Here is a 27,829-nt window from a genome sequence, read left to right as displayed (position 1 = left end):
AGGTGGAGAAGGATGGAATGATAGTTCCCCCAACCACCAATCTAAAAGTGAGGTGCATCTAAGTTCCCTCTGAACAGCTAAGTGAGAAGCCCTGCAGTTTTGTATGTGCAGGTAAGAGTAAATTGTGCCCATGAAGTGATCACACACACACCCCGAAAGGCTCAACAGTCAGAAGACAGACCAAAAGTTTCTGTTTTAATTGCATGATTTTTAAGCCAGTGATGCTTTGGGGTCTAAGTGCTGGTTCCTGACCGCTTGGCGTTGGCGGGGTTCTCCTTCAGCTGAGGCCCATGATTTAGGGAGAGGTGCTGGCTCTGTCCCTGTGAAGTTTGGAGCGGCCTTGTTTTGCAGCACAGTGACCACCACGAGCATCTGCCTAGGTGGCTGGGGATCGGCTCCGAGCTTATTAGAAACACTCGCAGACTCTCGCCTCTAAAATAGCCACCCCGTAACCAAACCTACTGGAGGGGCAATAAAAGCACCCCGAGCAGGATGGATGGTGGGGGCGGAGAAGGGTGCAGATGGGGGGCTGGCAATGCAGAGGTGCGGGAATCAGGGTGGTCCCTGGGAGATGAGTGGTGTTGCCGGGCAGGTGGAGAAGGAAAGGCGGGGAAATGTGTAGAGATCCTGGCGCTTTAATAATAGCAATGACCTCAGGGGCATGGAGGGTGGGAAGGACACACCCAGGTCCTTCTAAACAGAGATGGATTTAATTGTGCCTGTCCCTTTAAATCTCTAGCCCCGGCCCCTGTGGTGGGAAAAGCGTGGTGCGGTGCCCCGCCTTTCCTGCGCGCGCCCGGGGCAGGAAGGGGAGAGAGAGCGCGTTAGCGTACGTGACGCAGGCGCGCTGAGGACCAGGCCCCTTCGAGCACATGCGCACTAGCTGAGCTGCCGGTCGTGCTCTCTCCGCGCTCCTCTCTCCCGCCCTTCGCGGCCTGTCGCGGGAGAGTGAGGAGCTCAGTGTGCGCCGGCGCAGTGCGCAGGGACTTGCCCACGTGAGGCGCTGCTCAGGGGCTGGCGGGAGGCGCTGCGCCAGCCAGGGGAGCCGGCGGCGGCGGGGGGCGGAGCTGGGGGCGCTTTGCTGCGGCCGGGATGCGCTGGGCGACAACGAGGGACAGAGGTACGAGCCGGGGCTCGGCTCCCGCCCGCCTGGCGGCCGCTTGGGACAGAAGGGGCCGGTTTGGGGCCGGGGGCGGTTAGAGTTTGAGGGGCGGAAGGGGGGGCCCAGAGTGTGGGGGCGGGGAGGGGCCAGCGTGTGTGGGGGGGCAGGTTGGGGCTGGGGTGTGCAAGGGGGGCCGCGTGTTTGGGGGGGCCCCGGTTGGGGCTGGGGTGTGCAAGGGGGGCCGCGTGTTTGGGGGGGCCCCGGTTGGGGCTGGGGTGTGCAAGGGGGGCCGCGTGTTTGGGGGGGCCTCGGTTGGGGCTGGGGTGTGCAAGGGGGGCCGCGTGTTTGGGGGGCGGCCGGTTGGGGCTGGGGTGTGCAAGGTGGGCGGCGTGTTTGGGGGGCGGCCGGTTGGGGCTGGGGTGTGCAAGGGGGGCGGCGTGTTTGGGGGGCGGCCGGTTGGGGCTGGGGTGTGCAAGGGGAGCCGCGTGTTTGGGGGGGCTCCGGTTGGGGCTGGGGTGTGCAAGGGGGGCGGCGTGTTTGGGGCTGGGCAGAGTGACCTCTGCCCCCATTTTGGGTGTAAGGTTGGTAAACGGTTGCTGGGAGGGACGTGGGTACTAGTGGGAAGCTGAGGCCTTGGTTTTGCTGTGGTGGAGGGAAGGACCCCACAGTACAGGAACAGAGCTTCTTGCCATCTCCCCAGAGCGTGGTTTGAGTTGTTGGAGGAGGTACAATTATTCCCTGTGTCTTGGGTTCTATGTTTTCTTGAAACACTTTCTGTGACATCCATTTAGGAGGTTGGGAGTATATGTGCCCAAAATTCCCTCTCCGAGTTCCAAGGAAAATCTGACTAGTCTGAGCACACAGATTAAAAGGATTTTTATTGGTTAAAATTCACATTTAAAATCTACATTGTCTTTATGATGCTTATGTTACTAGTGATTAAAGTTCTTTCAGTTATAATTTAAAAGATTTCTAAATATTTACAGTGTTTGCTTTTTGCTATATTTGTCAGGGTCATGGAAAACATACAGGGGAATTTCGGAGACATTGGTATAGATTTCCCAAAAAAGCAATATGATTTCATTGGGGAATTTTGCCAAAAACACTGAAGCCTTGCCTGGATCGAGATACTTTGTTTAGTTTGCATCTCTATTTTGGCTTACTCCTTTCTTTGCTGTCAGATGTCAGTGTAAAATGCAAGGAGTCACTCAAATGTAAGGTGTCAAAGTGAACAGGTGCTCCTGGACCAATCAGAGCAACCTTGCAAACTTTACTACAGGAGTCTAGTTGTTTGCAGCTGTCAGCTGGGTCCTACTCCCTGTTCTAGTCTCTCACTCACTAAGGAAACGTGCCCATTTCAAGCTGGTGCGCTAAAAATTGATTGTAGCTGCGGCAGCGAGAGGGGCTGGTCACCATGAGTACATACCCATCTGAGACGCTAGGCCAAGTAAAGTCTTGGCCAGTGTAGGGTCAAATGAGCTTTTTCTTGGAGTGTGAGGATTTTTAGATGTGCAGAAGTAAAGAAGAATTTTGGTGACTGGAAATTGTTATAGTGCTTGGGATGATTTGGTAACTTCAGAAGCAGAGGAAGGCTTTGGAATAATTTTCCCTTGTCGGAAGTGCTAAACCATACTATGCTGTCAAACCCCCTTCCTGGCCTTTCAGTCTTCTCTTGAGGAGATTTCCAGCATTGCTTCTCCCTCAATAAACTAAAGATTCAGCTACCTTGGACCACCAGTTCGTAAGGCCTGGGCTCTACTTTCAGATCAACACAGATCTAGTGTTCAGGAGTCAGAAAAATGCAGACCCCTTCGCATCGTAGCTATGCCGATCTAATCCCCAGCGTAGACGTAGCTAGGTCAATGGAAGTATGCTTCCTTTGACCTAGCAACTGTTGCCTGTGGAGGTGGAGTTCCTACAGCAGTGGAAGAGCCCTTCTGCCCTATGGGGTCATGCCAGCACATGATACAGTTCAGAGGCTGGCAGCTGGTGCAAGGCACTGGTGCTCAGCACGGTCACTGGGGACCTGAGTTGCAAGGCAGAGGGAAGCTGAACAGAGAGCCCTGTGTGGCGGAGGGATAAAAACACAAATTGGATACATGGACACCTGTTCCAACCGAATGGATGGATCTTACAATCGCGTTGTTGTTGCTGTGTGAGCTGGACATTTCAATCGGTTTGATGGCATTTAATTTCTCAGCTGTCTTGAGAGTTAACACCATGAACATGAGTAGGGAAGCTTGCACCTTTTGGAGCTACTTTTTCATTCTCTGCATGCTTCAGAAGACAGGAAAACTTTCTAAAAAGATGCTAAGGACCAGCAACTTCACTTGAAATCAGTGGACGCTGTAGGTGCTTAACAGCTCTGAAAGTAGGCTCTTAATTTTTTAATGAAAGCTTAAATTATGAGAAAACATCAGGGAGGCCCCTCAATCCATGATAAATGCAGAGACTGTGCATATAGATTTCTAGTTCCTCTGCTCTTTACTCAGCTAGGACAATGAAAATAGACAAATTTCACTATAGCTTTGTCAGTTGCACATTCCTGCTTTGCTATAGTGACTGGGGTGGTGTTGGCAGAGTTTGTTTCATGTGATTATAAAACCAACCAAAAGTTGCAAGTCTAAACATTTTAAAATGGAATTAAAACATTTCTACTAAAGACCTTATTTGTACAAAACCTGATTTTTGGGCTAAACATGCCTGACACCATCGCTTTATTGGCAATAATTTTCATAACTTATTTTTTATGTTGATATACATACGTGGTACTATTGGACTTTGCAAGTCACTGTTTGTAATATCTTATATGTGTATAGTGTCTTTCATCCCAAAGCATGCTCTCCAAGTGTTACTTCATCACTGGAGGGTTACTTCACTATGCGATGAAACTCAGCAGTTGTTCAGTCGTGCACATAAACACTGCACAAAGGTTTAGAACAGGAAGTGAAGAGCTACTGTATCCAGTACTGTAAATTTTAATCTGTACAAACGGAATTACATCAAATTTGAGCTAAACATCCGTAGCTGCTAATGCTGTGATATGTAATTATCCCCCATTTTCACTGTGTGTATAAATTAAACTTTTCTGTTTCCATATTTCAATCATTTAGATTTTTTTTTAAACTTTTCATTGTGTGGTCTTCTGTTCATATTAAGCTACCTGTGAAAAAGTTTTCTAATAACTCCCAGAAATGCACATAATCTTTACAAAAAGAAAAGGAGGACTTGTGGCACCTTAGAGACTAACAATTTTATTTGAGCATAAGCTTTCGTGAGCTCTGTAGCTCACGAAAGCTTATGCTCCAATAAATTTGTTAGTCTCTAAGGTGCCACAAGTCCTCCTTTTCTTTTTGCGAATACAGGCTAACACGGCTGCTACTCTGAAACTTGTCATAATCTTTACAGTGTCGCAAGCTTGTAACTGAACAGAAAAAGGAAGAATATTCACAGTTAAGGATTCAAATGTGCTGTATGTTTTCCAGCACGGAGGATGGTGACACAACTAGTTAATTTTACTCCAACAATGAATGTCATGTGTTGACTAAAATGTAGGTGGGATGGCATATGTATGCACTACCTATGTTCACTAACAAAGTAAAAGGACCTGTTGGGGTTAAAAATTGTTGCACCTGTGCAGAATTTGGCCCTTGGTGTTAAAATGAGTTTCTGTACTTGAATAGAACTATTAATTTTACTGGTGGAAGTACTAGCTGTGCACGTCTGAGGCAAAATTGGACCTAAGTAATACTGTTTCTGTGCAATGTAAATAAAATATAGTAGAGTTTAACATCCCAGAAGAGTGGGAGTATTCTCAGAGATGAGGCAAACTGTGTGCTGTCGTCATCCTACTGTGCCTGCTTACTGCAGCTAAGAAAACACGACCTGGCAGTGAGTGATCCTAGACGGCGTATGCCGTGTATTGCGTTGGATTTAAGGACGTAGTGTCAGATGTATCTTAGAAGTTTCTTTGATTTTTAAGCCCAAATTCTTAAGGTTGATTCCATGTAACTGTTTTAATGTAACATTATTATTTGTAGTGGCAAAGTGGTGAGCACTTTTATTTTAAGGCACATGTACAACTCTACTGAGAAATACATTGCACAGTGCAGTTTCTCTGCTATCATTAGTGCATTTTTTTAGCTGTTACCCCAAATATTTGCCTTACCCCAAATATTTGTTTAAGTTAAGAGAGAGCACGCAAAACCAGTGATGGTTCTTGCAACACTGAAAAAATTAAATGTGGCAAACCTCTACTCTAGTATTTTTCAATTAAAACTTTTCATATAGAATATTGTTTTGCAGCTTTCAGGTCTACTAGTAACGATGAAAAGAGGAAAGTTTTCAGCCTGTTAAAATAATACTTAACCAATCCCTGGAAAGCTTTTTCTCAAAGGGGCACCATCTTGAAATCCACACTTTGGGGGGGGAAATAGACTTTTTCGTATTTTAAAAAAATGTTTTCCTCTCCCCATTGTGTCAGTGACTCAGGCAAACAGAAGAAACTGACTAGCAAAGCATGGGAAATAGTGAAATCGACTATGCGTTGTGTGTGCCAAATGCCTGAACTGAAATATATGGAAACTATCATTAATCTTTGTAGTAATATGAAGTATTATAACAATAGTAAGTCAACTTTTTTGTACAGAAGTGTATTACTTTGTCCCTTTTGTCCCGTTTTTAACATTGGGACTAGTGTCCAACAGTTAGTGACACAGTTGTGCAACAATATTGCAAATTTCATTTCAGTTTTGTTAGACTTCTGCTCTGAGAACAATTCAAGTTAGCCTTGTGGGTTTTTTTTTTTACGGTTAGGTCTTATTTTCACTAGGTATTTTTTCCTAGAAATTTCCCTCTGTTGCTATCACTAATTCAGTTTAGTGTGGAGAAGACAATGGTAGCTGCAGGCATTTTTAGCCACAGTTCTCTCTGCATACTGGAGGTTAAAAAGCCAGCAGCAGTCCAGAGTCCTGACAATGGTAGTGTTTCCGCTGGTGAAGGTGCATCTGTGTGGAGAAAGGCTAGTGTCCGACACAATATTAGAACATAGCAAGGTTTAGAGGTGAACCAGTAACTCCAAATGGGATTGGGCATGAGAGCTGTTCTTAAAAAAAACATTGGAGGGTATGTTCATGAAGTTGTTTAGACTGACACTTCTGTGGCTCAGGCTGCAAGACACAGACTCTTCTGTGCTCATCGTGGTGTCTGAGTATCTGAGATTGCCAGTAAGTGATGTTACAGGGATCTGAAGGAAGGTTCTGGAAAGTTCCATGGCAGTTAAAGGGAAACTACGAAGACAAAAAAGGGCAGTGAGTTAGGAGCCATTGAACCAGAGTGAAGTGAAGGACGTTGTGGGCTGGCTTTGCATTGAATCACTACCGTGCAGCTGGCTAGTTCTGCTTTTGTTGCCTGGGAAGGTTCCAGAGTGCTGCTGCTGCTACTTGAAAGGCCCAGTCAGCTCCTCTTGCGGTTTTCCAAAAAGGATCTCTGAAGCCTCAGGCTATGTCTACACTATGGCTGGATTGATGTGCTGGCGATCGATGTACTGGGGATCGATTTAGCTGGTCTAGTGAAGAACTGCTAAATCGACCACAGATCGCTCTCCGGTCACCCTGAACGAGAAGAGTAAGATAAGTCGACGGGAGAGTGTCTCCTGTTGATCCAGCACAGTATAAACACCGCGGTAAGTCAACCTAAACTATGTCGACTCCAACTACATTATTCACGTAGCTGGAGTTGCGTAACTTAGGTCGACTTACCGGGGTAGCGTATACAGCCTCAGACTCCAGTTAAGGTATGTCTTCGTTGCAGCTAGCCAATCCCCTATTGTTGCTGCCATCCACACACACAATACTGTGATCTGGGTTTGGTGGTGCTTCAAACTCGGGCAGGTGGACTGATTTTAAATCAGCAATTTTAATCTTGTCTTGCATTTGTACTTTTTAGTTACTTTCCCAAAGCAAGGTTGATTATCATTAGTTGGTAACCATTAAAACACGTTCATTTGCAACTAACTATGGCCTTTTACACTAAACTTTGTATTTTTTTGTTAACCAGGAGGATACGTTCAAGCTCTATAATTGCTTACATTAATGTAAACGTGTATTCTTATTCCTATTTTCTCTTTTTTTGATACAGTGTTAGAAAATGGCAAATTACACATTGATTTACTAGATTAATTTTTTATTTGATTTAAGTCAAGCTACATTTGGAATGAAATTGGAACTCAATGAAATGCACAAATACAGCATTTTAAATTGTTTTTATTCAGATAAAGTTTATCAAAAACATGTTTTGCATTTAAAACTGATTTATTAAACATAGGAATATTAACTGTAATTAGTGAATTAAACTGTTTGTTTCTGATCACTGTGTCCTTCAAGATTTCAAAACTGGTATTTCTCATCCCCCGTACCTCATTTTTATTCATAGTCTGGAAGAGGGAAAACAAGCCCTTCTGCCCTTTCAACTCCCACTTAGTTTCTTAACTTTGAATGAACTAATCACTGAATTGAATGTATTGAATAACTGAAGAAAATATTCTCTCTCTACTGGCAGAAGAGGCTACTGCTGTGTAAAGTAGGTTTAGCACTCCAGCAAACTCTAGTTCCAGGTGCTTAGCCAGTGACTTCTGCCAGAGTATTGGTCTTTCTTTAAAACGTCAGCAGCAAACTTGTAGTGCTTGAATACTTTTTAAATTTAATTTAAATTATTTTAATTATAATAAGTTTAGGCCTTAATATAGGCAGTCATAATTTCAAGTTTAATTGTAAATACATTTATTTTAAAAAAGAAGAAAATATTTAAATAAAATGTATATTTTTAAATTGGGTTTTATCTGCTTGAACATGGGCTGGCTGCTCTGGCCCAGCCTGGAAGTATATAGGCTTGACCTTGGTTTCCACTTTAATTGGGGTTGGTAACCTACCCACATGGGATATAAGCTAATCAACAGAGGTTCTAATAGTCCTCCAGTGCCTTCTTGCAGTTCCCTATGGGCTGTATTTTCTTGTCCTCTGCCTGCTCCTTTCTTCTGTACCGGAAGTCACCTTCCAGTTCGTATACCTGGATTCAGCATTTGAACCCCACATGTCATGTGGTCTGCCACATTTCTACTGCACTTCTGCATACTTGAGCAGAGATGCCATCCAGCACACACACACACACGTTGTCCACAGTGCATTGCAAAATACGTCATAGTGGTGCAGTGCAAAGAGCCATGGGGTATCCCTCCAGAAGTCCTAGCACCTCACACTGGTGACTATAGCACCAGTGTGGACACAGTAACATGGGCTGTGCTAACCTGAGTGCTGAACACCCAGGCTAACTCTGCAGGTAAGATATACTCTTGTGGAGGACCTAGCCTAAAGAGAGATGGGTGAAAGTCAGGAGAGCAAATGTGAGGAAATCACCCTTATTGGAGTTGCTGCTGTTATATCCCATTTAGGAGAACAGTAATGACTGCCTTATTAATAAGGCTGACAAAAAATAGACTACTTCCTCACAGTTGTGCTGCTGATCTGTGCTGGTTTTTACCAGTGTGTATCCCAGTCTATTACTGCATGATTCACAACTCTCTGCAAGTCAACAGCTGACCTTTCATGGTACAGTGGGAGTAGTAGTACTAACCTTTAAATTCTTTACCCTCTGTTTGCATTTCTATCCCAACAAAATAAAACCTGTCTGTTTTTCTGATTGTTCACTCTAATAGATTTTTCAACAGTGAACGCTATAGTCAGGGTTCTGTCAGAACTCCATTGTCAACGTCTGTTTCCACATATTCATAACTGAAATTCTCCTTTAAGGCCGACATTTCCATGCTTGATCTCAGTTTAGACACCACGCTCCCTTGTTTTTAAACTTGTGGAAGATCCCTTGGTGTCACAGTTGCTCCTCGTACTGCTGTGGATAAAATCCAAATTTTGTAGTAATCGTCCTTATTGAGAAGCAAATCTTTCAGTTGGTGAAGAGGGGGAAAACAAGTCATAATAAGTGGGTGACAAATCACTTCTGCGCATGCTTGGTGTCATCTCCTAAAAATTTTAGCAAAGGAAGCCCAGCCCCACTTGTAACATACAGTGTTCCTGGCAGGCCCTGGGACAAGTTGCATAAAGCAAACTGAGAGTTGCAGTGACACCTTAGCAATCATCCATTTTTTTCCATTGGTGCTGCCCTGCTCTGTTGCTTGTTCAAATATTCTGCTATTCTTTTAATCCAGCCTGGCAGAAAAATGACTGTTGCCAAACATAGCAACAGTGATGTGAACCTTCTTCTGCATATTCCATTCACGTCTGTCAGAGGTGGACTGTACTCCCCAGGAGGTTCTTGAAATAACATTTATTTCTCCAGGCTGTACATATGTTTGACGTGACTAGTTAGACCACTCATAGAATATCAGGGTTCGAAGGGACCTCAGGTGGTCATCTAGTCCAACCCCCTGCTCAAAGCAGGACCAATCCCCAGTTTTTGCCCCAGATCCCTAAATGGCCCCCTCAAGGATTGAACTCACAACCCTGGGTTTAGCAGGCCAATGCTCAAACCACTGAGCTATCAGTCCCCCTCCCCTCCCAACTATGCCTAAGCAGAGAGAACGTAATGTGGGTGATTTGATAGTATTATGTGGCCCTTAACTTTTGAATTATTTAACAGTCTTATGTAGTCCTAAACGCGCATCATCCCTGTTTTAACTATTTATATTTGCCCATCTAAGATGCAGGTCACTTCAATGAGGAAAGGGATTTGTTTAGAAGGATCAGTCAGTGTCTTGAGCTGGTACTATTTTGTTAGTATAAGGGTTAATTTTGGTTGTGGCAGCTTATAGCATTGCCCTTTAAATACAGAGGAACCATTTTACAGTGGACTTGGCTATAGTGAAACATCATTTATAGTAAAGAAAGAGAGCTCCTTGCCTGGAATATGAACACTTTAGTTCCTTTTTCATGGAAGAGTTTCTGTTGAATTGACTCACCAGAGGATGGCTCCCCAATACTTAAGGTTTATTATGCAATAATCTGGCTTCATTGTGTCCCTGGTGGAATCTGTTAGTAATGCATCTTGGTGGCTAACTTTCAGACTTAAGCCTGTGGTTTAAAACTCCTAAGATGGAAGTTAAATATTATCTATGCTTTACAGATGGGGCAGTTGAGAGATTCACTAACCCAAATTGGGTCAAAATTAAGATTAGGAGAGAGTGATCAGAGTAAGAGGTTACCTGCTCTTTGCTCTAACTAAGAGGAACAGCTGAATAATAGAACTGGGAGGGGAGACATGTAACACACTGGTGAGAAAGCCGTTGCAACCGTTATGCTTGACCTTCTAATGCAATGTGGGGATTTGGGAAGCTCTTGGAATTTTAGACAGGCACGGCTCCTGGAGGAATGTGAATTCTGTTTTCATGGCTTTGAATTCATAGTTATCTGAAATGTAACATTGTGTTCCTTATTCTTGCAGCTGCCCTTCGAGATCATAATGCAGCAGAAAAATGAAAGAACATAGAAGAAATTTAAATTGGAAAAGAAGTCGATTGCTGTTCCTTTCTAGAAGATGGACCACTGGATTTTGGGGGCTCAGGAAATACTGCTTCCAAAAGAAGCATTTTTTCCTTGCTAAGAGAAAAAGACAAAGTGCTCAATCAGTTGTGAGCCTAAACCGGAACAAAGCGTACCAATCTCTCCAGTGCAGAAGGAAGGCACTCAGACTCCAGAGTGAGTGGGTTCCTGAAGTGCTTCTAAATGCAAAAAACCGTCAAAAACCAACTGCTGAACACAGCACCTTTTCTACAAAAACGTCCAGAAGGGCAAAAAAGCCCTTTCCCGATGGCAAAACTGGAAACCCGTGTGCACAGGCAATAGAGAAGTTGGACAATGAATCCTTTCAGGGTGAAGATCTCTTGAACAGAGTCACTGGATTACAAGAAGACGTTAGTCTTAGCTGCATGCACGGCAATGACAACAGTGCCTTTTGTGGTGGGCTGTGCGATGCTATCTTACCTGTAAAGAAGGAAGGTTTCATACCTAGTGGAGAGGAACGCAATAATGATGAAGGCAATTCCGTCTTAGTAGTCTTAAACAATTGTAAAAGAAGGTGTTGCAGAGGGCTAGAGCAGAATGGAACTTGTGCCCCCTTGACTACTAAAAAGAGGTCCAAATTTAACCAATATACTGTAAAAAAGATACCTGTATTTATGATGCATAAGAAACTTTCTATGATTAGGTTTCGGGATAGAATCATAAAATTCCCAAAACTTAGAGCAAGAGGCAAAACCTGCAAATCAAGTAAAATCAAGCCAAGCTGGGTGGAGAAAGTTTCCAGGGACTGTCAAGAGAATTTTCAAGGAGATTTTGAAGGTGGATTTTGTAACTGGTTTTCCTGCTGGAAATCTAAAAATAACTCCTTTTGGAACCTGTACAGCTCATCAGATATGAACAATAATACACTAGGACCTGTAGCTGAGGAGAATAAAACACCTGCATCTGACATCTGCCTTACACAGGATGCATTACAATGTGATGAGCTACATACCGAGGAACCTGCATCCAGAGATGGCAGTGTTAAAATCTGCCAACCAGAGCTGCACAAAACAGCTCCTTTGGGTACAGAGACCTTGCATGGGACGGAAACAAATGAGACTCCTGCAGTGGACAGTTGCCATGAGGATCTTTTCCTCTCAGTAACAGAGAGAGAAATTGCAATTTCAGGTCAAGAAGATGCAGAATCTAATCAGGTTATGTGTGTTGATGAAATGATATTGTTAGAATCCTGCAAGGAGGATTCACATATGAACAATAACCTTGCAAATGGACCTTTTTTGGCGGAGCTGGCACAAAATGAAGACAGCTCTTCCCAGATGGAAGTTGAAGGCTCCATTAATCTGGACATTTTTAGTGCAAAGTTACTAGATCACCCTTACTGTAAAAGCCCCCTAGAGGAGCCTTTGCCAGAAAGCACAGGACTAAAATCAGGAACTCGAAAGGGAGGCAGAAGGAACAGTCAGAAAGTTTCTCGTGTGGCTGATGAGCAGTTATCAACATGGATTTGTGGTATACTCTTCACACGTTATAAAGCTAGTCATTCTTGAGAATAGCGGGGCATAGCATATGAAGTTGGGAACATTTGAAGTTTCCTTACCACTTTAATTCCTTTATTAAAGTGATTACACACCATGAATTACAAAAAGCGTGTAGCTTAATACTCTGACTGAAATGAGAGGCTGTGAGGAGGAGGATTGTAAGGGAAATGGGGCAATACTTTCCTCACTTGGCAGGCTTGCTTATGCTAGCTTTAGAATGGTACCTTCTGAAGTATGGGTATAATGCTTAATGGACCCAAGGTTTTTATTTTTCAACAATTGTTGAATGGTACATCTTTCTACTTTGTTTTAGAGAATACAATCAAATTGGGCTGCTTGTGAAAAATATGGATCAGCATTTTAAATTTAGAAAATGTTTTTACCTTGAGGTTATAAAGGGACAATATAGGGTTAAAATGCTTTTAAAAAATAAAAATCAGGTAATCTCACGTATTACTGGCCACTTAGATCGTGATCTGATTTGCTTTTCCTTAGGCTTACTGCCTGTGTAATTTCTGCACTTCATTTAACTTTAAACAGGAGACTAAACCAGTCGATTTCACTTTTGGGTTTTCATACCCTAAATGTTTGAATAGGGAGGTAATAAACAATTATAGGGAAAAGTCTAAATCCAAACAAAATTGGTTGTAGTTGAAACTTCCAAAAAAAAAACCCAAAAAAAGAACACTCATATTCATAATACATGGTGAACCAACGCTGCCTGATGCCTCCTTTTAATGTGGAGCATGGTACAAATACTTGTGTTTTGAAGTGTGTTTGTATATACAAGCTTATCTGATGTCAGGAGATATATATAACACTGTGGTAAGAATTAGCACTCCCTTTTGTACTGTACCATTAAGATACTGGTACGGACTCCAGCAACACTGCAATAACTGGGTCAGTTGGTTTTTATTAGAACAGCCTGTTTTCAGTGGATTATACAGCCTGTGATATGTTCCCTTTGACAAGGAGTGTTAAAGGATTGCTACTAAATTTGACAGATTTTGCCCCAATTCTCCACTTTCCCTGTCTGGAGAAGCTATTGGGAAGCCTTTTATGGTTGATCCTCCGAAACATGATGTGAAGGGGAGAGAAGCTGGATGCAAAATATGGTCTAGCATTGAACAAAAATTTCTTTAAACCCTATTGAGACAGAGTGATTTGCTCATACTTATATGCACTGTTCCTCTACTTTCATTTCTCTGTGAAAAGCAAGCCAGAGGGAAATGAGGAACAGGCTGGCGTCCAGCTTCTCTCTCCTTCAGATCATGCAGAGAAATTCAGAACCATGAACTTGGGTGTGTCAGCTGGCTAATAGCATTTCAGTTCACTCTGAAGCAAAATTAGCGCCTGGTCTATGCTTAAAATTTAGGCCAACATAGCTGCAGAACTCAGAGGTGTGTGAAATCCATACCCTTGAGCGTTGTAGCTATCCTGACCTAACCCCCGGTGTAGACACAGGTTGATGGAAGAATGCTTTTGTTGATCCACCTGCTGCTGCTTGGAGAAGTGGTGTTCTACAGCAACAGGAAAAACTCTATCCATTGATGTAGGCTGTGTCTACACTATAGGGCTGAATTGACATAGCTGCATCACCGTAGCTATCCCACTGTAATTCCTGTGGTGATACATGGCCAAAGTATCTAAATAGGGCTCAACTAAATTCCATCCTTGATGTTCTAGATGGGGGAAGAGGCTTTGCGGCTAAAGCGGAGGCAAAATCAGGTGACCTGGCTTTTGTTCACTTGTTTTAGCACTGCTTAAATGGTCCTGGGCATGTCCCTTAAACAGTGGGCCTCAGTTTCTGCTTTAGAAAAAATTGATATAATTATACCTCTCAGGGATATTTTGAAGCTTAATTCATTACAGCAGTTAATACCAGCTGGATGTGAATTAGCACGCTATTGGGGGTGGTATTCAGGTATGTTGTGAGGCAGAAAGATAGAAGGTGAGTGCCTTCTTCCAAGTAAGAAGTACACCATTAACTTACTGATTTACACCTTGGCAATATTGATTGCTAATACTCAGGTTCATTCATATTTAATTTTCTTAAAAGTTTAAAAAAAAATTTGGGGGGTGGGTATGGCATTATATGAAATCTCTTAAAAGAGGAAAATATAAACAGACTTTCACTTTCCACTTTTTTTTTTCTTGAGAGTTTTTGGGCTGTTTGGACTCCTCTTTCCATTTCCAAGAAACCCAGCTGTGCTTTCATAAACAGTTTATGACCCAGTATCCACTTTGAATGTACTTTGTTATTAACTGGAGACCAAGTCCTGCTCTACTGGTAGTCAGTGGCAAAACACAAATTTTGGCATATGGAATTCCCAGTTGAGTTTGGATATTCAATGGGTTACAAGTGCCTGCAGGGACCACTAAGTGCTGCAGAGATGGTATTTTGATTAGGAGAGTCCATCAGGCTGCTTCTTAGGTCTCCAGGTCCCTTATGTTGTCTCCCCCTCCATAGCATTCTCCCCATATCCATTTAAGAGAATGGTGAAGGAGTTTTTGTTTTCCAATAAAGAGGTCCTAGCTGTGTTGGTACATGTGTGACATCAACAAAGGGCCAGTCAGCCAATCAGTGTGGCTCCAGACAGTCATTCCTAGCTAGACTAACAATGTTTGTAGAAATCTTAGGAGCTCAGATGGAAGGTGTAATAAGTGCACATTTTTCAGAGTAACAGCCGTGTTAGTCTGTATTCGCAAAAAGAAAAGGAGTACTTGTGGCACCTTAGAGACTAACCAATTTATTTGAGCATGAGTGCACATTTGTTTTCTTTGAGCCTTGGAATATCACATGAGGGCCTAAGATCAATGTGATGATAGGTCAGACTGAGGGAGGATAGAGATGGGGGCAGTGTCTTAATTCTCAACCCCTTTGATTTTTGTGGTTTTGTTTGTCCTTCTAATCTCTGTCCCAGATTAATCTAAATCTTGCCCTATTGTTCAAAGGTGTTGCAAAAAGTAACGTTTGGCGCATCTGTAGTGCTATCTGAGGATCTCAAAGTTCTTTTCAAGCAGTAAAGAACTTCAGCCTCCTCTCTCTTTCTCTCACACACACACACCCCTCCCCAGTGTGGTAGCATCTTTGTTTACAAATGAGGAAGCTGGCACAGAGAGGTTGCAACCTCGTGCCAGTTTTGAACTTGGGATTGTTTTCCTCTTTGAGTTACCATTGCTTTACACCAGCATAAGTGAGATCAGAAGTCGGCCAGAGCCAGGAACAGAACTAAGGACTCCTCAGTCCTGTCCCTGAAGCACAAGAACATGTCTATAGCTTAATAATGCCTCCAACATCGTCTAACCTAAAGACAGTATTTCCTAGCCAGGGTGAAAAACACTTTTGTTATCGCAGCCCTTTACAACTTAAAGGAATACAAGCTGTGCTGTTAGTGTTTGACAAAGTTACAATTAAGGACAGTCCGCAGTGAACTTCAGTACTTTTTTTTAGTGTGGTTCATGGTTTCTTCTTACTTTCGTTTAATATAATTTCTTTCCTTTCTTGGCTTCACTTCACCTTTCCCCAGTAATACGTTATGGTGTATGTCTTCCTACATTATTTTCAGTCTGTTTTCCTCTCTGCCTTTCTCCCTCCCTCTCTTTTTATGTATCTTCCTTTTCATTGTGTTTTTAATCTCTTCTCCTATTTCTCCCCCAGAATCTCTCAAAATACCATGATTTTATTTTCTAACAACTTATCTGATCAGTCTCTCCTTTTCCTGCCTTGCCATGCCCTGCCCCATCCATCTGCTTGGAAACTTGCTACTTGGAAACTTGATCAGACCCCAAATAATTAGAGGACGAGCCAAAAGGCCAATGCAAAATAGAGAGGAACCCATTGTACTGGGGCTGTGTCCAGGTGAGAAGCGAGCTATCTGCCCCTTCCCCTGTCCCCTGGGAAAGGGAATGATGCTGGAATACCTATTGGGGTGATGTCCCTGGTCCCTTTTCTGGGGCTCCATCTTTCTTATAAGCATTTGATTATCAGGCTTCCAATATGTTTGGAAGTGTTTCCCTCGATTCCAAAAAGCCCTCTGGCAGCTAGAAGGGAGCTTCAGAATTTGGTGTCTCTTCCTCCTGAACCGGCAACATTGGTCGATGGTCTGTTACTCCAATCTTCTCTCTTATGATTCTTCCCTCCTACTTACCCTGCTTCTTGATGCTGGAATGGGGTGATGTCTCCACCATTCTATTCCTGTTTCTATTAGCAGCCAGAAAACATCTGTTTGCTAGACTTTCCCGCTAGACTCAATCTGTTGGTCCTTTCCAGTGGATATCTCCACTTGCTGTTGTCACTGCTGCTTAGAGCTTTCCCAAGCAACAGCAGGGTGAAATTGACTTGATTCTTGAGTTTCACTGCTGAATAGTTAGTAAAAATTGATCAGACTCTGTTATGTTTTTACTGTACTACAGTTCAAGAAAACAGTGAGCAGCAACATAGGCATGGTAGCTGTCAGCAGACTTCGTAACCAAAGGGCTAGAAATTTAGTTTTAATGAAGGCTTTAATTCTTGCAGGAACTGATGGCACCCTGAATTTACAATGTTTGAATAAAATATATGTAAAATGTTAATAGAAATAGGCAAAAGGGCCTGATTCTTCTCTTGCTTGCACAAGTATAAATTGTGAGTAACTCCAGTGGGATACCTGGGTATAAATTCTGCATAAATGAAGAAAATTGGGCTCAGCGTTTAACATTTTTCTGTAGATGATGACTTTTAAGTGATCTTATAGTTCTGGGGTTACTTCCCCCCCTCTTTAACGGTGCCTCTCTGAGCTTTTTAACTCTTGTATTTTATTAACTGCATGCAGCAACTTGCCACCGGGTGGGTGGGACACTGTGCTATTAAATATTTATAATATCTCGTTTTGTTGGACTAGAGAACTCACTTTTTACGTTTGCTTTTTCATTTATCTGATGTATTCAAAGGATTCCTAGATGAAGTGATGAAGAAATATGGCAGTTTAGTTCCACTCTGTGAAAAAGATGTCATGGCAAGATTAAAGGAAGTGTTTAATGAAGATTTCTCCCATAGGTTTGTGGCGCTAATATATTCTAGTACTTGTAAAAGGAAAAGTTACTTGAATCGCTAATTTGCATTCCAGATTGAAACTGACACCTGCTGAAACAGCTCCATTTGGTATGAACTGGAATATCTTTATCCATGTCTCTACCTTTTCAATTCTGTTTCAGAAAGCCTTTTATCAGCAGGGAAATCCTGAAGTATCGGACAAGGCATCCAAAATCTTCCACTTGCAATTTCCGGGTCTTCTATAACAAGCACATGCTAGATATGGATGATCTGGCTACACTGGATGGTCAGAACTGGCTTAATGACCAGGTTAGAGATGCATGATGCTTATGTTTACCTCTTCAAAGTGTTAAAAAATATTAGCTAATCCTCATAACCCCCTGTGTGAGGTAGGTCACTGTTATCCTCGCTTCATAGGTGGGAAACTAAGGCAGAGAGGTCGAGTGGCTTTTCAGTGGCAGACCAAGTAATATAGAACTTGAGTTTCTGGCTCCCAGACCTGTCCTCATGTAAGTGCACTGTACTTCCTCTCCAAGAAGACAGTGGTTGCAGGTGTGAAAGGATAGTATTTCCTCCCACTTAGCTAGAAGAGGGGAAAGTAACAGCAATGCAAGGCCCATAGCCAAAAAAATGGAGAGAGTAGCAGTCCTCCAGATGTGCCTCAGTAGACTTGAATTGAATTACACCAGCATTTCATACTGAGGCCATCTTTAAGCATCTGCTTATATTATGTCTGCTCTAGCAGCCCATAGTTGATTCCAGAGCTCTCGACCTGCATCAGAGTATAATAGAATGTTACTTTAATTAGTCAACTTCTTTTTAGAAAAAAGGTGTGTGCCCTTTAGATGCCCTCTCAGATCTTGGATTTACTCTCAGGAATACAATGTTATTTTTGTGCAAATTATAATTTTTACTAACTCTTGCAGATTATTAATATGTATGGTGAACTCATAATGGATGCAGTCCCTGACAAGGTGAGCATTTTTGTTTTGTGAAAAGGTGTCCCTTACGGGGTGGAAAGGGAAAGATGGCATAAGACCATAGATACATGTGACAAATGGGAGGGAGGTCTGATGCAGATTAAAATGCCATTATGGTGATTCAAAGTGACAGTCTAAAAATAGCCCCTCTGTACTCACTAGTTCTGCTGCCTTTAATCAGTCTTTTGTTCACTTTACTGGCACACATGTTTACACCTCTTAGGCTCACAGAGCCACAAAAATTATGAAAGTGAGCTGGATTCTCTTCTGGCTCGTGCATCATCAACTGTGTTCTTAACTACTTTCCAGCTGTAGAGTGTCTTATTGTTGGTGTTGACGTTCAGGGCAGAAGAAACCCATCTTGACTTTCAGATTCTGGATTGAGTTTGGTTGTAGCACTGACAGTTAGAAGAACCATCTGTTTACTTGTAAGCTGAACAAATTGAATATGGAATCATTGCGACCACAAAGAAACCACACAATGCCATTTTTAGATTGGCTGGCTGCACAGAGGATAGCAACCCTTTAATGTTCTCGCTCAGAATGTAGAGCACTGCTTCTTTGATTGGTGGTGGTGGTAGTGATTCCTCATCAGTATTCTCTCTGCTTTTCAGTGCATGAACCAGAACTGTGGTATTGGAGATTGTATCTGTCTGCCTGTGCCCACTTTTTATAGTGCATAATTTAAATCCTCATGGGAGATCTTGTTCTAGTACTTTGTAGTATGCAGTTAGAAGTTTCTGTTGGCATAACTAATAGGTTTTATCCAGCATTTTCAAATGCTGAACTACCCAGCTTTTTTCAAGCAATAACTTCTACCACCTCAATACTAGCAAGATTATTAAATGCAGATGTTGTAAAGCTGCATAAGATGTGACTTACAGCTTTTCATTTTGTATTAATCTCTTCCTTTAATTGTAGAGGCTAACACAAGTGTTAACCTAATGCTAAAGAATTGTTTTAATTGTAAAAATCGACAACCTTTTGCCACAACATTAGGTTGCAGTTACTTGCAAAAGATGTGACACCGCAGACAAAGACAAATTCAGAAGCATTTTTGTGAAGTCTGTAACTGGCCAGAGGGTTGAACACTGATGTCCATGTTTTTGTGTCTTAAACTTTATAACTTGTGACAATCGAATTATTTGGTTCTGAGTCACAGAGCAGAAAATGGAAGGAGTTTCCAGCAAGTTATGTCGGGAGGATGGGAAAATATAATTTCCCCTATCCTCCAGTGGTTTTAATCCCCGCAATGCGGGAGAATAATATCTGTAACTCTTCTTTAGCCTCTTCTCCCTAAACAAAATATTGCGGCTGCATGTCGTAGGCTTAGGAATGCTAAGTTCAAAAAATAAACTGCTTTGTAGCACATGGTCTAGGGAAATAGAGAGTTTATCTTCATTCTGAAAAATGGCAGTATTTAAGTTTTGCTAAAACATCTGTAGACTTACTTGTCCCTTTTACTGTTTTGCTTTTTCAGTTCTTGTTTATTAGCCAATTAGATGTTTAATTTTGTAGAAGGTTTGTTTGGCATTACTGGAAGAATTTACACACGCTTTTAACCCTCATTTCTTTTTTTTAATTTGTCTTTCTAGGTTCATTTTTTTAACAGCTTTTTTCATAGACAGCTGGTAACCAAAGGATATAATGGTGTAAAACGATGGACTAAAAAGGTACTATTTAATTCTGTCTGTCGCTTATCATTTATGTAGAATAGATCACTGGATGCTGAGACTTAAAAATTTTCTTGTGAGCAGGGGAGAAATGCTAACTTGAAATTATGTTAGTACCAAGTGACAAAAGAGTTTTTACTGCTTGTTACTCCTCTCAGTATTGCTCAGCCAACAAGGCTGTGGGAAAGCCGCATTCTATTCCTCCTTCTGTATCCTCAACAGAATTGGGTTTTTTAAAGATTCATTATCATTTGGAGCTTAGCAAAAAGGGGTTGTAGCTAACAACTCAGTTTGGATGGCAAAACCCCTTCTTGCTGGTGGTGATGTTTGAGAAGGAAAGAATTCAGCCTGGATTCTCGACATCAAGTTGGTTTGTACGGGGCTGTCGGCTGAAAGAAAAATAAATCTCTATTTGTAAACGCTTGCACGTTGGGTACAGAAATTTAAGGATGACAAACAAGAAACCCACAAAGCATTTTTAGAGACTGTGTACAGTAGAGCCACATTTTAACACAGATTTTAACCAAAAAAAGAAAGCAGGCAAGCCTATTTCAAATAGGAATTGTAGTGTACTTTTGATAAATGAATTGAAAAGTTATCAAGTTTCTGTTTACCTCCCCTCTGGTGAAATGTGACTTTTTTTTTTAAACATACCAGTGGTCTTTAAAGGGATATTGTTTAGGTCCAAATCTTTTACTAGAGCTTATTAAAACTGGACATACTAAATTTTAATTTGCTTTTTCACTACTGTCAGTGGTGTACTTTATACGTTTTGCAAAAGCTTGGTAAGTGAAACTAGACTGGTCACTTTCTGGTTCCCATGCTCTACAGCACTATTGATTATGCTCACATCATTGTAGGGGAGTGTTCAGATGGGGACAGGACTGTATTACATGAAAGTAACATTGTGAAAATATTTGTTAAAAAAATCCCTAAAGTCAAGCCCTAAACAGTTCTGTGTCCCTTCCAAAGTAGATCCCTGTTTCCTACCGCACCATTGCACTGAGGGGAAACTTCATTTCCTCTGGAATAAAAGCAATAGCCTGTCATACAAGATGGTTCTATAAATGCTGATACTAATTGCTCTTACAGTTAAAGTACAGATATAAAGGCAGAGGGCCAGACTTTCAAGCACTGTTAGGCATATAGCATTGAAAATTGGGTTTCTGACTAAACATTTTTCAGGAAAAGTGTCTGCTTTCTGCAAAAACTTTCAAATGGTCGTCTGAAAACTCAAATATTTCAGTTTGCATACATTGGTGCAAGGCCTCATGGGAGTTGTAGTTTGGTTGCTTAATGTCCCAGTTCTTCTTTGTAGGCTGGGCTCCCTGTCTGGATTACAAGAGGGGAGACTGTGGTGCAACATGGAATATGCAGCCTGGCCTACAGAGGAACGTGAGGCACTGCTATAGCGTTTCCCCCAAATCGAAATACATTATCACTATTAGCTGCTGGGCGCTGAGCACTGCCAAAGATCTGTCTGACCTCTTGTTTGCATCATGTGTTACCCACTAATGTTCATACGAACACTTTATTTCCTTATGACAAGTGTAATCTGCCCCTCTCCCACTCATCGTTTTATAGCATGGACACTATGCTTTGTACAAATAGCGTAGTGCTTTTAAAAATACACAGGGATTGCCTTACAGGATCAGACCAGTCCATTTAGTCCAGTGTCCTGTTTCTTCTGCGTTTCTGGTGTACACAACGAGATTCTAGCAATATCACGGGCTTTTGTGGGGCTAAAGAGAAGACTGAGGGGCACAGTGCAGTTGAAGACCAAAGCGGTTCCAGTGCCTAGCTTCCAAAAGAATAAAACCTGATCTACTCTTAAAATAATGGGAGCGTTCTAAAGTTTGCCATGTTGTTTAGGTCCTGCCATTCCATGTGATTTTTAAGGTGGTATTAGTCCTTCTCCCTTGTCTACCCAGCAGCGAGGTACTGCAGTCAGACAGGCAAAGTATCATCATTCAGTGATTGCCTGTGCTACATTAATGATGCAGGATGAGTTGTTCACTGTGCCTTCCGAATGTTCCTTTGTGTGTAACAGCTCTTCATATAAACCAAAATCTAGTGCCTGGGGATCTGGAAATCCACTTTTGCTTTCCATTGTAGTTCACAGCACTAGGAATTAAACAACCTAAGCATGTAAAACCTTCCTTAAGGAACTGTTTGTCCTCAACGTTAAGATGCCGTCATCCCTTACCCAAAACTTTGTTGTTGTCACTCCATATGCCCTCTGATTCCTCGCCTGTGGACTAGTTTTGGTATTACTGTAGCACGGCAGAGCCCTAGTTATGGCACAGGACCCCGGTGTACTAAGCACTGCATAGTATATTGGCCTCATCTTTCTTTGCCTTTGCCATGAAGAGTCACGCCCTGTTTTATATTGCTTATTGGACTCGATAGAAGAACACTGAATGTTCTAGGTGCTGTACAGACACAGGAAGACCATCTTTGCCCTGGAAGGTATCTCTGCCTCTTTATTGTCCAGGCTGCAGTTCACTGGGCAAGAACAAAGTGCCATGTTACAGTGAATAAGGGTCAGAAAAGTGCCTCGACCTGCTGTTTTTGTGGTTTCTTTGAGTCCTGATTGCTTAATCTGCTGACCCATTTTTACCGCCATCGGCATTGCAGAGTCAGTACGAATCAGCTGAGTTCTCACTGCAGAAATGTCATTAAAGATGTATGAATGGCCTAGCTTGATTGTAGGTTGTGTTAGCAATGTTAGTTAGTGTGTGTCCACACTACCCTCCATTCTAACACATACATTGAGCATGCTTTGTTGCAATTGCAGATGAAGACTAAATGTGGAATCCCCACAGTGTTCATAGTCGCTTTTTGTACTGCATCAATGTCTTGCATCTAGTACAAGACACACACATGTGAAGAGCTCTTGGAGGGAGTTAAAAGAAGTTCTGTTTAAAATAAATACAAAGTTGTGGGAAGCATATTTAACTTGTACATGGTCTGTTACTCTGTTTGGTAATACTTATCATTTTGTTTGTCAGGTGGACTTGTTCAAAAAGACTCTCTTGTTAATTCCAATTCACCTGGAAGTCCACTGGTCCCTCATTACTGTGAACATCCCTAACCGAATTATTTCATTTTACGATTCCCAAGGCATTCATTTTAAATTTTGTGTAGAGGTAAGAGGAATTATTATAGTTACGCTTAAAGTGCTTGGATCCTTGCTTTAAGAATTAAATTTTCATCCTCACCAAAATAAGTCTAGGTTTTGGGTGCATCATGCTTTATGGAATCTCTGTGCATGTACTAAAAATAAATACTTGGCATTTCTGTTGCCTTCATCCGGTTCTTAAAGTGATTACAAGGGGGCAAGAGAGTTACTAACTTCTTTGACAGATGGCGAACCTGAGACACAGACCTTGTTAAAGGTCACAGCGACCTTGTACCAGACCTAGCAGCAAAGCCCAGGTCTTCCATTGCCATATTCATACAACCAGTCTGTGTCTAGCAAACTTTTCTATTGTGTGTTCTCTTCTGTGGCACTCTCTCACAAAAACAAATGCTTAAAGCCTAGTCCAGTGTAAGAAACCCATTGTTCAAAGAGGGCTAAGATAGCCCTTTGCACGTCTTGTGAGCCAAAGATTTTGTTTTATTTTTTTGAGGAGTGCAGGTACCAGCAAACTTTTTTTTTTCTTAAATGTCTGGTTGATTGATAATATTTCGGTCATGATGGTAAAGCGTAGGCAAGTAGTTTGGCCTGGAGTGACCCATTTTAGTGGCTGTTTTGCAAAGCTGACCTAATTGCTCGCTCATACAACAGGCTGCAGCTTTTAAGTGTGTGTAGTTGTCCTCTTTTGTCTTAAGGCAGAGTAGCAATTATTGTACTGAGAGCTCATAGAAAGGACATCGGAATTAAAATAAATGTCCCATCAGCAACTGCCAAAGATAAAGCTGAGGCCTCACCTACTCCTAAAAATTAGATCGACCTCGCTGCCTCAGTCAAGGCTATGAAAACTGCAGCTCCTTGTGCGATGTAGTTAGGTTGACCTAACCCCCACTCTAGACACAGGGAAGCCCCATTGACCAAGCTACCACCTCTTGGAGAGGTAGATTAACTCTGTCAATGGGGAAACCCCTTCTGTCAGTCTAGGAAGCTGCAGCAGGGACTGTAGTGTCAACACACCCTGGTGTTTACAGAGCTAGGGAGTTCAACCAGAGGTGGTTGAAGCTGTGGCTCTGCTAACCAAGATGCTGTCCCCCGTCCCTTCCCCCCCCCTTTTTGGATTTTCCGATTTCCCCCAAATCAATAGGCTTCTATGCATTGATGCCGAGAACCTGCCCTGAAACTTTGGAATTGATCAGATGCAGCAGACAAAAGTTATCCATGACTTTCAAAGAGAGAAGTGCCATCGAATTGTGCGTAAGGGCCCTGCAAGCTCGGCCAATCAAGTAAATTAGAACTGGACAACGCTAGGCCATCTAGTGCATCTCTCCGCCAGTACAAAATTCTTCTCTACAGTTCGTTTTCTTGCGCTTTGCACAATCTACTTTTAATTGCCCCAAGTGTGGTGGGGTTTCCAGTGTGTATCCCTGCTTTAACTGGGGGGCCAATTTCAGCCCTGATGCTCAATGAAGCCAGTTAGTTCTCTCCTTAACCACTAGAACTGGGTTAAGCACAAGGGCCAAACTCACCCTGGTTAAATGTACCCGCACGCCTTTCTCCTTGGCTTTAATTTGTGTGTAACTGTAAGGCTGTGATTTTTCTTTTTAAGAACATACGAAAGTATTTACTGACTGAAGCAAGAGAGAAGAATCATCCTGAGTTTCTTCAGGGATGGCAAACTGCTGTTACAAAGGTAAGCGCCAGCCCCTCTAAACCCCGCTGTGAATCTTCTGCAAGCTGAATCTCTTGGGTGTGCCACCTTCACTTTTAAATCCATGTTATTTAAAGAAGCAGTAAATATTTATTTTTAAATGAACGAAAAGGAAGAAGCTGGATGACTTGGGCTTGCCAATGGACTCTTTGTTGCTGGTTCAGATCCCACCAGGCCCCTCTCTCCTGCTAAGTGAGCTGGTGGCTTCCGCCCAGACCCTGGTGGAGAAGTTATTCACATTGCAAAGCCACTACAGTCAGTGCCCATGTTGGTAGAGGGGTAAAGAACTGAGTGCTCAGTAGAGGCCAGCTCTTCTTCCCTTTAGAGGTGACCGCTCCCAAAGGTTGAGGCACATCAGCAGGGGACAGTATGAGGTGAAAAACAAGTACAGCTGGGGATAGACAGACGGCTTTGTCTATATGCTGCGCATAGACAGAGCGCTTTGGTCTCCAGGGCTGTCAGTCTGGCACATTTCACCAGCACTGTATTCGCTAACAAATAAACTGTGTCTGGCAGTGACAAAAGGGAACAACTTGTGTGAAGTGCGAACGAGGGAATTTGTGACTTGTATAACTGTCCTGTAATGGCTGAGGATATAAAACAGGTCATTGAACATTAGACAGTTTCCCAATGACTTCCCACTCACAGGAGATACTTCTAGGTTCCAGTGCAATGCTGAGAGGATCCCAGATACATGTCTTCCCTTTATTTCTGTTTCAGAGTAGCAGTCGTGTTAGTCTGTATTCGCAAAAAGAAAAGGAGTACATAAGTGAAAGCTTATGCTCAAATAAATTTGTTAGTCTCTAAGGTGCCACAAGTCCTCCTTTTCTTTATTTCTGTGTAGCCCTATGTGAGATGGATGATTTTTGGCTCTAGGAATGTATCATTTTTCCTCTGGCAATGCTGTGGGTTTACAGGAAATATGACTGTTAGAGAGCTAGTGAGTTGCAAGTATTTAAAATAAAAAAATTGAGAGAGAGAGAGCTTGAGCGGGATGATCTGGCAAAGCCAGGGAATTAATTGGGGTGTCATTTGGGGTGAATTCACTGTCTCTTTACAAACATCGTTTCTGGCCAGCAAACGTGCAGTGTGCAGGCCCACTTGGCCTGCCCACAAATTGCCTGTTGCTTCCTTCAAGATCAGTGGGGAAGATGGGGATCCACCTTCTATAGCACAAATACCTAGGGAAACATTTCTTTAGGCTTGCGTGAGTTTGCTGATGTCTTTAAGTCTGACCTGAGTAAAGTAGACAGTAATGTTAAAATATTTATTTAAAGTAATTGAGAGGAAGCTATCCTGAATTGGTCATTAAAAACTGGATATAGGAGGGAGAACTGTAATTTCAGTCATAAAATATCTACTCTCAAATACTAGGCATGATCCTAACAAGGTGCAGAGTTTGCCTCCCCTGGCATGACTGGACCCAAAATAAGTAATTGCAGCTCAAGCTGTAAGTGTTGCAGAGTCACCAGTTTTCAATAAAAAGAGCTCACTAATCTTGCAAAATCTTATTTTGGGTTTTAAATAGAACTTTGAGTGAAAACGGAAGGAGGGCTAAGGATCTGTCCTTTCATGTGTTGTCTTTTTCTCCTCCCTCAGTGCATTCCACAACAGAAAAATGACAGTGACTGTGGGGTTTTTGTGCTCCAGGTAAGAGTGTAATTTTAAAGCGCTATGTGGCTTTTTTTCCCTTTGTATTTCTCATCAGTTTTCCTGTTTCAATTCAGCTTTTTTTTTTATTTTCCTCAGTACTGTAAGTGCCTCGCCTTAGACCACCCTTTTCAGTTCTCCCAGGAAGATATGCCACGCGTAAGAAAAAGGATTTACAAGGAGCTGTGTGAGCGCCAGCTAATAGATTAACAATAAAAAAACGAAAAGAAGAAAAGTTGAACTGTTTCTCTGGCATTTGTGAAGAGTTCCAGCTGGTGTTTGTTACTTGAATTTCTGAAAACTTCCGTGAATTTCAACTGACTCGCAGCTGAGTGGTGTGGCCACTGTTACCTCAACTTTTTCTGCTCTTTCCCTGGCAGGACTTAACAGAGCTGCCCCAAAATATTCCTAATGTCAGTTTGGTTTCCTCTTTTATTTTCTTTCCTGTATTTAATATTTATTATCGACGCATGCACATAGGCAAAGCATGCGACTAAAAAAAAAAAAAAGTATCGAATTGTAGATTTGGTGCACCTTTGAAATGTAGCTAGAAATGACAGAATACAGGTAAAAAATTTGTCTGAAAACATAAAGATGCATGATCCGTTTTCTGACGCAATAATGCTTTGAATGTATCAAAACCTTTTCAATGCCATAAAAAGAGCAGCTAAACCCTTTATTTGAAAACTCAAATTATTCCATTTTTCTCATTGGCTGTGTAGTACTGAATCCCCACTTTTTGGGGGGGTGGGGACAGGGGTGGATAAATCTGCCTATAGATTTTATTTGTGGAGACCCCCTTTGAATAGAGTTGAAGTCACTAATAAAAAAAAAAATTGTTCTCTGTTAACGTTTAGCTAGCTGTCGTTATCCCCCCTGTTCCCTGTGGTTGGAAAGCAGCCTTTGCACAAATGAGACTTCGGCACTTGACTGTATAATAAAACATGGAGATATTCAGCTTTTCAGATTGACAGTATGTTCATATGTGCTTTGGGAGCCCTGATGATTGTGCATGTGTCTTGGAACGTTAGAGGGAGAATGATGAAGCCGACCCTGAAGATGCAAAGCTTCATTTTAACCTCAGGTTTGGTAACTAGCAACCATTCAAGTCTTAGCCTATTTATAGAATTTACCTAAGGTGAAGTGGTACGTTTCAGGCATCTTCCTTCTGGGTCTCTCTTCTGAAACTGGATTCCCTCCCAGCTGTTCTGTCCCTCCCATTTCTCTTCTCCTTCCCTCCCCCCACCATTCTATAACTTTAATTCAGTCAAAAAATATCTTTCCGCTCCTCTCCATGGTACTTGACTATCTTAAACTCTCGTCATCCCCTTTTTGTTTATGAATTGTAGTGTGGTAACACCTAGGAGCTCTCATCATGGCTCAGGGTTCCGTTGTGCTAGGCGCTGTACTTACAGAACAAAAAGACACAGTCCCTGACCCAAAAAGCATACAATCTAAGACAGTGGTGGGCAACCTG

At 42.2% G+C, this 27,829-nt stretch overlaps 1 protein-coding gene across 1 annotated transcript; it reads left to right on the top strand.

Annotated features, from left to right (window-relative positions):
* Window positions 1-982: 982 nt before the first annotated feature.
* SENP5 (SUMO specific peptidase 5) lies at window positions 983-27,309 on the top strand. Its single transcript, XM_077826042.1, has 10 exons — window positions 983-1,120; window positions 10,553-12,141; window positions 17,103-17,208; window positions 17,367-17,514; window positions 18,132-18,179; window positions 19,781-19,858; window positions 22,870-23,007; window positions 24,601-24,684; window positions 26,302-26,352; window positions 26,452-27,309. Exons 2-10 carry the CDS (start codon window positions 10,584-10,586, stop codon window positions 26,560-26,562), a joined length of 2,322 nt encoding a protein of 773 aa, XP_077682168.1. The 5' UTR covers window positions 983-1,120; window positions 10,553-10,583; the 3' UTR covers window positions 26,563-27,309.
* Window positions 27,310-27,829: the final 520 nt, after the last annotated feature.

Source organism: Eretmochelys imbricata, chromosome 9 (genome assembly GCF_965152235.1).
Source record: "Eretmochelys imbricata isolate rEreImb1 chromosome 9, rEreImb1.hap1, whole genome shotgun sequence".
Classification (NCBI taxonomy): Eukaryota; Metazoa; Chordata; order Testudines; family Cheloniidae; genus Eretmochelys; species Eretmochelys imbricata.
The sequence above is the reverse complement of the archived record's forward strand: the minus strand, read 5'-3'. Positions and strand labels throughout refer to the sequence as shown.

Excerpts from the sequence above, each read along its gene's own strand:
- SENP5 (XM_077826042.1), top strand. The coding sequence starts at position 10,584 with ATGAAAGAACATAGAAGAAATTTAAATTGGAAAAGAAGTCGATTGCTG. Across the intron at positions 17,515-18,131 it reads AGAACTGGCTTAATGACCAG|ATTATTAATATGTATGGTGA; the intron begins GTTAGAGATGCA and ends TAACTCTTGCAG. Across the intron at positions 24,685-26,301 it reads GGCAAACTGCTGTTACAAAG|TGCATTCCACAACAGAAAAA; the intron begins GTAAGCGCCAGC and ends CTCCTCCCTCAG.